At 44.9% G+C, this 10351-nt stretch overlaps 1 protein-coding gene and 1 pseudogene across 1 annotated transcript; both read left to right on the forward strand.

Moving 5' to 3' along the window:
- Nucleotides 1-588: 588 nt before the first annotated feature.
- LOC130406713 (complement C1q tumor necrosis factor-related protein 6-like) lies at nt 589-2170 on the forward strand. The gene is made up of 4 exons (XM_056612398.1): nt 589-646; nt 873-995; nt 1118-1258; nt 1445-2170. The coding sequence occupies exons 1-4, from the start codon at nt 640-642 to the stop codon at nt 1870-1872; spliced, it is 699 nt and encodes a 232-aa protein (XP_056468373.1). The 5' UTR covers nt 589-639; the 3' UTR covers nt 1873-2170.
- A 4798-nt stretch (nt 2171-6968) lies between these two features.
- On the forward strand, nt 6969-8622 carry LOC130405683 (collagen alpha-2(VIII) chain-like; annotated as a pseudogene).
- Nucleotides 8623-10351: the final 1729 nt, after the last annotated feature.

Here is a 10351-nt window from a genome sequence, read left to right on the forward strand (position 1 = left end):
GACTGTGTTGGAAAATACACACCAAATTCGGGGCAGGGATATATGACCCTCCCCGCAATATTATCTGTCTATTCTCTCCCTGCTCATGGATAACATCTGCTCCAAAAAGTTACAATGTGACGGGTCATTGGTGATGAATGGCTTATTGAAAGTATCTTAAGTAAAATATAATTTCCCAAATCTCCTACATATATTACACTTGCAAAATTATGGATACACAATAAGGTAAATTGACAAATTGACCGGTAATGCAGAGGCAGGCATGTTAGTGTATTTTTAAGATGATGGGAAGAAGATAAACCATGCACACACTAATCCACTCCCTACTAAGAGGACAATACCTGGCCTACATCTAAAAGAGAAGAGAAGTGTTTGTTTGGGTGTGTGTGCGCGCACACATATCTGTAGAGGTGTCCATAAACTCACTCTAAAGAAAAATCAAAGGCAACAGGAAATCCCAAGATACTAACTATAGAGAGAGAGGTGTGTTGTGAAAGGAAGGGGAAAAGAGAAAGAAAAGGGGCGGAAGGAGCCCATTGAGTGGTGTATATAGCGCCCTTCACTCTGCTCTCTCCATCAGTTCATCTGCTCCCACCGCCGTGACTCATCTCTGGGCAACCATCGAAGACCACCTTCAACATGAAAGGTAGGCTTCTGTGAAGGACAAACACTTTACTGATAGAGACAGTAAGAGAACGAGACACGGTCGTAGAACTGGTCAAAGCAGAGGCCATGATCCTATTTGTAAAAAAATCCTAGGTAAATAGGCCGAAGAGTGTCTTGACGGTCACACCGGTGAACCACGATGTCCCTGACATAGAATTGATTAGAATCTATAATCTTGTGTAACTCTACTTATCTCCTTCTTCTAGCAATTGCGTTCCTCGCTTTACTGGTATGCTATGCCTCCAGCGTACAGTCAAATATAGGTAACTACTCTTGGGAAGGACCGGACTCAGGATCCAGAGTCCAACCTCCAAGCCCAGAAGAGAACGGTAAAGCAACAGGAAAACAAATAAATCAAACTACGTCTGCATTGGAATAACAGAGATATGGTGGCATGTCCTCAGCTGGTTCCATGTGTGCGTGAGACGTATGTGTTGTTTGTTGTGTGCAGAGTGCCTCCCAGACACTGCTTCCTGCGGCTGCTGTCTCATGAAGCAGACGATGCACAGGATGGAGGAGTTCTTCAACATGAGCCTCGGTGAATTACAGCACAGCCTGACTGAGACCAGGAGTGTGCTGAACAACATGAGAGGTGAGTTTCTGTGTTTGTGTGTGTGTGTGTGTGTGTGTGTGTGTGTGTGTGTGTGTGTGTGTGTGGTGTGTGTGTGTGTGTGGGTGTGTGAGTGTGAGTGTGTGTGAGTGTGTGTGCAATACTTGGATTTTGTCTCTTCCTCTGTTAATAATTCAATGAAATCAAGCTCCTCCTTCCCTACTTCAGCCAGCCGCAGTGCCTTCTCCGTGGCTCTCACCGACCGTCGCTGGTGTCTGGGGCCCTTCCTCAGCGACCAAGTCATCATCTACCGGCACGTCTTCCTCAACCTGGGTGGAAACTACAACATTTTCAACGGCATCTTCGTTGCTCCCCGCTCCGGCGTGTACCTTCTCTCCCTGACAGTGTACAGCGACTCTGGCTCCGCCGGATCCCACCTGGCGGCCTGCGCCACCATGATGGTGAACGACCAGCCGGCCGCCATCCTCAGAGATCTCAACAGCCAGGACCAGGAGGACAGCAGCACCAGCGTGCAGGCGCTGATGCTGTCCGCCGGAGACACGGTGAAAGTGGTCCTGCCCAAAGGCTGCTTCCTGTGTGACAGCGGCAATCACTACAACACCTTCACCGGAGTCCTGTTGTACTCCACCGACTAAGACCGAGCGAGCCTTCTCGGAACATTCCACGACTGCAACGCTTCCTACCGGGCTCTCTCTCTTCTCGTCTTGAGCGTTTCTCCATCTTGCCGTGTGTGTGCCTTCAACCCCCCTGACTTCCTTCCTCCTAGTGCTGGTGTGTTTTGTTTTATTTGATTTTAGCGTAGGTTCGATACAGATTGGGCTGGGGTACTAGATGGGGTTGTGTGTAGGCCTGCTCTATGGTGAAGATACATTACATGTGTAGGCGACCTCTGCATCTGTGTCAATTCAGAATGAATAAATCAAGATTTTGTTCTTAAACCGTGTTTGACGTTGTCTTTTACTTTGTGAGATTCATAAGGGATAAGGTGCAATAGCCGTGAATTATCAACCTTGAAAATACACATCATACACATGAGTAGCAAGTTTAAATAGGCCAAAAAAAGAAAAAAAAAACAGTGGGAGAACCGCCGCTTGAACTCAACGCATTGGTACTGTTGACACAATGTCAGGTGATGCTCCTGCTGAACCCAGAACCAAGTGCTTCCCCAATATGGAATCAAAAACACCATATTCAGAGGGCCGCTCCTGTGTGGTTCGGTAATTTGGATAAATAAGACAATATACAATATAATATTAACACATTATTACAAATATGACGTTACCACAATGATACAGTCATCAAAGAAATGTCCAGCATTTAACCATGGTTGGCCATGGACACATGAGAGTCCGCTCTGGCCCTCTGGAGGACTCGGATTGGACAACCCGGTATCACGCGATTTCGTGCTCATGCGCACAAACACACGAAATCGCGTGATACCGGGTTGGGATTGGAAGGTTAGGTTGAAGACGGGCAACACTTAAGGCAGCTCATATGACAGCAAAGGAGATGGAAACCACTTCCCAATGGGAAATAATACATAGTTATCTTTATATTGAGTTAATCAAATGATCCTTATATGATGTTAAAAGTCTCTATCTAAAGTTTTGAGAAGTTTTGTCTGTTACGACTTGACTGTGCCTGTTTCTGTATGAGACAAATTTCAATTTCAAAATGCTCCCAGCTTTCTGCGTTGTATATTTTCAAACCAGCTTGGTCCATGGTTGGTTTAGGGTATCGCAGAAGGGCCTTCAGCACCAAGAGCAATAGAAGTGGTCCCATTGATGTTTTTAATTAAAAACATCACATCAAGGCATAGTTACAAGAATTTTTCTAAGTAAAATAAAGTTTATTTACCGCTGTCGTGTCACTTTCACTTAGTTATTTTATTCTGTTTTTCAAGAAATCAAATCGGTTTTACAATAGTGCCTCCCACTAGTAAATAGACGTAGACCTACGCCCAGCGGGACTGTTTTGCAAACAAATAAAGTGACAGCTGAATGAAAAAGCTGAGTGCCAAGCATTGCTAAAATGCAGAAATGTAAAATGAATTGAACTGAAGAATCTGAAAGGTGTGTGTGTGTGTGTGTGTGTGTGTGTGTGTGTGTGGTGTGTGTGTGTGTGTGTGTGTGTGTGTGTGTGTGTGTGTGTGTGTGTGTGTGTGTGTGTGTGTGTGTGTGTGTGTGATTAAAAGTAGCCCAATAGAGCGAGAAAATTGCCCAATCTGGCAACACTGCCTGAACGTCCTCCAAAAGTAATCCAATCCAGCGGGAGAAATCACCCAACCTGGCAACACTGCTGAACATCCTCACGCTCCAGCGTCAACTTAAAGGAAAATTTCACCAGTGGAAACATGAATAAGTATTGAAATTTGGTACTATTTGTAGTCGAACAATAAAATACATTTTTAATGCATGCAGCACTCACCTAACGACAACCAGTTTGACTACCAGTACAACTACCAGTATAGCTAAAGCCAGTATAGGTATACTATAAAAACGTAATGTTTAACTTCAAACTACCAGTAAAGCTACAGCCAGTATAGGAATACTATTCCAACTTCATGTTTAACTACCAGAACGACGACCAGTCTGGCTCCCAGACAGTACATTGGTGGTGACCTCCCCATGTTGAAGCGGGTTCCCTGCAGGTGCTCTGGTTTCCTCCCACACCAGAAGACATCAATGTGAGGTTATTCTTCCGCCGGTGCCCTTGACCTAGGAGGTACACCTGGAGATGGTCCCTGTGCGCTGCACTGTGGCTGCCAACTGCTACTAGTGATGGGATAAATGCAGAAATCCCAATGACAAATAAGGAATCTTCTTCTAACACCACCATTCAGGTGGTGGCCGGCCAGCCCCTGGTATAAACACTCGATGCGGTTGTCTAGGCCAGGGGTTTCAACTTTTTTTTCCCAAGGACCGGTCTATTCATATATGGCATATTCATATATGACTACCGGTCGTCAATTTAAATGCCTTAATTTTAAAATGCATAATTTTTAATCAAAGGATGCAGCTGTTTTTGAAGATGATTTATTTGTCATATCAGCAATTTAGTTGCTGATATGTATCAGGCTCCCCTCAACAATGCAATACATAAAATAATACAATTTATAAGAGAACCACAAGTTAAGTCAACTGAGACTTCAACACATGAGACATAGTGCATCTACAGTGCTTAATTTACAGTGGGTTAGTCGCATATTATGAACTAGGGTGCAACAAAGGCTAATTGTATGAATTGAATAAACCAATAATACACAAAATGTGTAAAAAAACACTCTATAGATTCTGTGTTGGAGGAATTAACATGACTCATTTAGCATAAGTTATAAAATATGATTTTTTTTCTTGCCTTTCCTGGACCGGGGGTTGGGAATCCCTGATCTAGGCACACCCCAACTGGGCGGCGGGCACACGATCAGAGTGAGTTTCTGTGTTGCTTGGGGTTAGGGTTAGGGTTAGGGTTAAGGCCACTTGCTGGGTTTTCCTAAACCCAGCAAGTGGCCTTGCTGGGTTTAGGAATTGAGTGCCTTTCCGTGGGAACGCTGCCCGTGCAGCAATAAATCTCCATTCCCCAACCAGCAACCAATTTACAGCTTTTAATGCTGCAAACAAACACCCACAGGATTGGCATTGTGTGGACGAGCTAAGGCTCACAGTCAAATGTCTAGTTCACACGTAACAACAATTTGCATCAACAAAGCTCCAAGCGATGCCCCCCTGTCAGCAGCGACCCATCCTCCCCTTGCCGCCCCTACCCTGCCTCCTGCCTTGTCTTTATCAACCATCTGGTTGTTCCACTTTAGCTTGGGAACCAGGTGATGTTGTGTACCAATATACCAATGCGGGCCTTCTCTGATGAACTGATAGCAGTTACCCACCGTTCATCAGCTGCTTTCGCCCCATACAAACGCCATGAGGTCAGTGTCCAACAGCCATGAGAGCATTGTGCTCCACTGAAATGATGGCAATCAGATACCCAGCGACCCACTAAATCTGCTGATGAGGGAAAAATGCTTTTCAAACAGGTGTTCTTGTTTTGTCACATTAAAGGAAACGTTATATGTTCACAGGGTGTTGCCTCCCCCATTGTGAAAGGGGCTTTGGTATCAGTTTTTTCCCTGGCACTGAAGACCTGTGTTTTCACAATAGTGTGGTTGTGTGTGTATCTGTGTGTGTGTGCGTGTGTGGTGTGTGTGTGTGTGTGGTGTGTGTGTGTGTGTGTGTGTGTGTGTGTGTGGTGTGTGTGTGTGTGTGGTGTGTGTGGTGTGTGTGTTTGTTAGTTAGGTGAATGTGTGTTGGTAGATACAGTCTTCCCCTCCATCAGGTCATGTGACATACATCATAAGTGGTCAAAGCAAGCCCTGCATACTTCATACCTGCCGGACTCTTGCTAACAGCAGACCTCTCACACTCTCACAGGTGTTAGCATCCCTTTATATCGAGGACACCGAGCCAAACCTGTACAGTAAGTCGATGAATTACCGTTCTTAAATAAATAATTGGTTCCTTTCCTTTAAACAGACATGTACCGAAGAGGATTGGGGCCACATTTAACATTTAAAAGTTCAAAGTCAGAATTCTGACTTTATTCTCAGAAATCAAAAAAGAAAATCACGTGGCCCTAATCCTCTGTCCATAGATATACGTTAATATTTGTGTCATTAAACCATGCATGCAAGGTCAAGTATGTTAGAATGGTTGTGAAGATACTTTCTAAGCAAGTGTCGCTCAGGTTAAAGAACTCAGATATTTGAAAAGATATAACCCTGAAATCAGAATTAATCCCCCGCTGCATGATTTCAGTTGAAGATGGTTGCATTGTCGCTTATGAGCGTGTGGGGGTGCTGTGCCTCTGCACCACTGTCCATGGCATGGGCAGCAATATCGACCTATTGGCACAAACAGCAAGTAGGAAACAATTTATCACTTTCATCAACAACAACAACAACAACACAAATCTCATTCAATGTCAACATTTGTCATCCAAAATTGATAATGGACAGCAGGAAACAATGGTCTGTCAATGTAAATTGTTTTCACTGGACCACATAATGAGATCCCATCACTGGCCGTCTATACAAATCACTGCCTGAAAGCACTCATTTTTACTTCCAAACCATTTCAGGGGATCATTTGTTTTTCTTAAGTGGCCATCCTCAACCTCACCCCATCACCAACCCTCTGTCACAGTCAACCTCCCGAGCACCCTGAGCTGTGGTGTGAACTGGGGGTGCGATTGTGCATTCAGGCAGAAGGACTGCTGTTGTGGGGCCAAGCAGTTCACGGCCCTGGAAGACAGCGTCTACACCAGGCTGGTGGCATTGAGGATGGAGCTCCACGACGTTGAAATGCAAACAGAGGCCCTCACAAGTAAACCCTGCAGGGGGGGGGTTATTGCAATATTCAATGGCAATTCAATTAAAACGGACCAAGTCCAATCAATCCATCACCCACTCAATTGTAAACTGTTGTTGCTGAGAAGACTGCACTGCCAATTGTCATGTCCCTGTTTCACATATTTAAAATTAGAATTAAATGGTCAATCTAAATCGGCAGAATTTTCCAATTTGGCACGTTGATGTGGTCAAGATGTCAAATAGCGTGCGCGCATTGTATGTTGATGCATGCGATGCATTGGACAGATATTTATATATCATGACTTTTTCTCTCTTATATTTCCACGATTCTCTCTTAAAAACACCCACATCGCCTGTTCAGTCAGCATGGCTGCAAGATCCGGTTCTTTTGGTCCTTTCACCACAAAATGTTCCCATTCCCTACACCTTAGTGTCGACTACGATGAACCGGATATAACCCTGCTCTGGGTAAGACACAAAGCTGTACCGCGTGTGCGCGCACACACACACCACACACACACACACACACACACACACACACACACACACACACACACACACCACACACACACACCACACACACCACACACACACACACACACACACACACACATATTTCGTCATTGCCGGTAAAGCCATAGACGTAGACACAGACGTTTTGCCCAGTGTAAAGTGTCACGTGTTCACGGGTCACAGCTCAGGCTCACCGCCGACTCACGAATGATGTCAATTATTTGAGTCTAAGCTTCTTTTGATGACATTTTTCAAGCTAACATAACATAACACAAGTTATGAATGGTTTCTTCTCCACATAGTGGACAACACCATATACGGTTTTATGAGTTTTTAGATAAGTTAGTTACTACAAACATGGCCTCTTTGCCAATTCCGCCCCAGCCGAGACAGACCAAACCTGTAAACCACACGATGACATTTACCCCTCACAGCCATACCGAGCACGAAACGACGTTACCACAGAGGAACTAGTTATTCTTCACTAACCCTTCCCTGGTTCCCTCTCACCAGGCATCTTCACCGGCGCCTCGTGCGGGGGTATACTCCTTCGCCTACACTGTGTACTCCAGCGTCGGTACCACGGGGGCGCGCCTCTACCATAATGTAGGCCCGCAACACACCGTCACTTACATTACAATTGGCACGCTTTCCTTTCAGCTTTTCAATGTTTCTTTTTAATTATTTTTGCTTTTACTCTTTTTACTTTTCCCCCGTTTTTTTTGTTGTGCCAACATGATTGACCTGAGTAAATGACATGTAGAGACGAGTTAAGCTTTTGACAGGTGTCTTGTGGAAGTGAGGCCTAGAGTAATGCACACACAAGTAGCCTGCCTACTCCAGAATCAGAATCAGAATTACTTTATTACATCTTATTTTACATAAGAGTACAATTATGGGGCTAGGTTCCTCAACAGCCACATAGCAGCAACAATACTATATAAAGTACAATAAAGATAATTACAAATAAGTAATAAAGAGGTAAAAATAGGCAGATCGCAATAATAATAATTAGAATAAAGTAAATAAGAGATACCAGAACCGCCTGGATCCTGTATGCAGATCCAACTGATGTTGAACGAGAGGTCGTGCGTCCACGTGGGAGGACAACCGCGAGGACACGGAGGACAGCGGGTCCCAGGTAGCCTACGACAGCGGTGTTGAATTCACGTCACGTGGTTTCCAAAGGGTTACAATAAAGTCAATAGCGCATCGCACTTGGGTTATCGTGTGTGGGCAGTATTAGATTAACAATGTGTACATATCAGTGAGAAATAGTTTCTATTTTAAAAAATGGATTTGTAAAATGGATTGCGTGAAGAGAAAAAACACCGTATTGGCGACAACCGTGGTGTGCCACATGTGTCCACCAGGTGGTGGTGTTGCAGATGAGGAGAGGCTGCCAGGTTTACATGGAGATGGTGTCCGGGAGAAGCCTCGCTGGAAACACTAGAATGCTTATAACCATTTCTCCGGCTACCTCGTGTACCCTGACGATGAAGATTAGCCACGCTAGCTGAAGATCTACACTGGACAGCGAGAGGAGGGCTGGGGTGGGATAACGGAGCTGGGGGGAGAGAACAGTCACATCATAGGTAAATCAGTCCCGTGTGGGGAACCACACGGAGCAATCGAGTTCGGTTTATGACTCTTTAAGGAACAGTAGGCCTATCAAAGAAACTGTATCGAAAATGCATGACATACATGATTGGATTTTAACAGGAAAAGTGTGGCAGGTATATATAAAAGCCAATGTACAGTGAAAGATATGACTACGTTTTGGAAAAACAACAATAATAAACATTAATAAAACTAAATGTGATTCATGATAATGGTTGAAATTTATCTTGTTTTTAACAAATGGTGGTTATTAAAACTTAAAACGGACATAGGTGCATACACACATACACACACACACACACACACACACACACACACACACACACACACACACACACACCACACACACACAAACCTAGGTACATACAGTAGCATGTGCCCTATTGCTGCTTTATTTGGCCCATGACCGTATACAGTAGGATTATAAACAAGTGTGTTCAAAGGCAGAGCTCCATAATTGATTATAAACAACAGCGGGACTTGGAGTGTGTAAATACCTTTAGTGGTGTAAACAATGGCCCCGTGATGAAGAGAAGGACACACACACACACACACACACACACACACACACACACACACACACACACACACACACACACACACACACACACACACACACACATACACACACACACACACACACACACACACACAGACACACACACTTGTAGTTGCCTTGTCATGCACGGCATGCCTTCTACATAAACATCATAATGTGACCTTCTTGTGAAATTGTTAAATGGACTTCAACGATGACATATACCAAAAGCATTCCAATGACAGCAGAGGCCTGGAGGCGTGTGTGTGTGTGTGTGTGTGTGTGTGGTGTGTGTGTGTGTGGTGTGTGTGTGTGTGTGTGTGTGTGTGTGGTGTGTGTGTGTGTGTGTGTGTGTGTGTGTGTGTGGTGTGTGTGTTTGTGTGTGTGTGTGTCATTTCCATCCACAAACACACACACACCACACACACACACACACACACACACACACACACACACACACACACCACACACACACACACACACACACACACACACACACACACACACACACATAGCCAGGACTTAAAAGGTGATCCCTGAGATGAAGTCTCCAAAACTTCCTCTCCTCTTCATTCTATATTCATGCAATCCACCTAAAACCACTCAACCAACCACATCAACAACTCAACCAACCAATCAACCACTCAACCACTCAACTAACCATTCAACCACTCAACCAACCATCTAACCTGCCAACAACAAAGCCAACCAACTAACCACTGGGTTCCCGATGAACCGACCACAACACATGACACTTGACGAGCTGAATCCCACCCTGGTGTTGTTGTTATTCTAGCCTGTACTAACAATGTTCTACTCCCACCATGACCATCAGTCCACACACGATCAAAGCCGTCTCCAACCTCATTCTCCTCATTCCCTCCCTTCCTCCCTCCCTCGTTCCTCACGTATGTTCAGTCGGCCTCCCAGTCTTTCCCTTCCCTCTCCGCGGGGCCGTTTACAACAGAACTTCCCCTTCTCTACCCGTGGAAGTGGCGCTGCGGCCGTGTAGGAGTAGGGCTGTGGTGAAGGTAGTTGGGGAATTTACTCTGAGCAAACCCCGTCTGGCTGCCTGGTC

This window comes from Gadus chalcogrammus, chromosome 16 (assembly GCF_026213295.1).
Source record: "Gadus chalcogrammus isolate NIFS_2021 chromosome 16, NIFS_Gcha_1.0, whole genome shotgun sequence".
In the NCBI taxonomy this organism is placed as follows: domain Eukaryota; kingdom Metazoa; phylum Chordata; class Actinopteri; order Gadiformes; family Gadidae; genus Gadus; species Gadus chalcogrammus.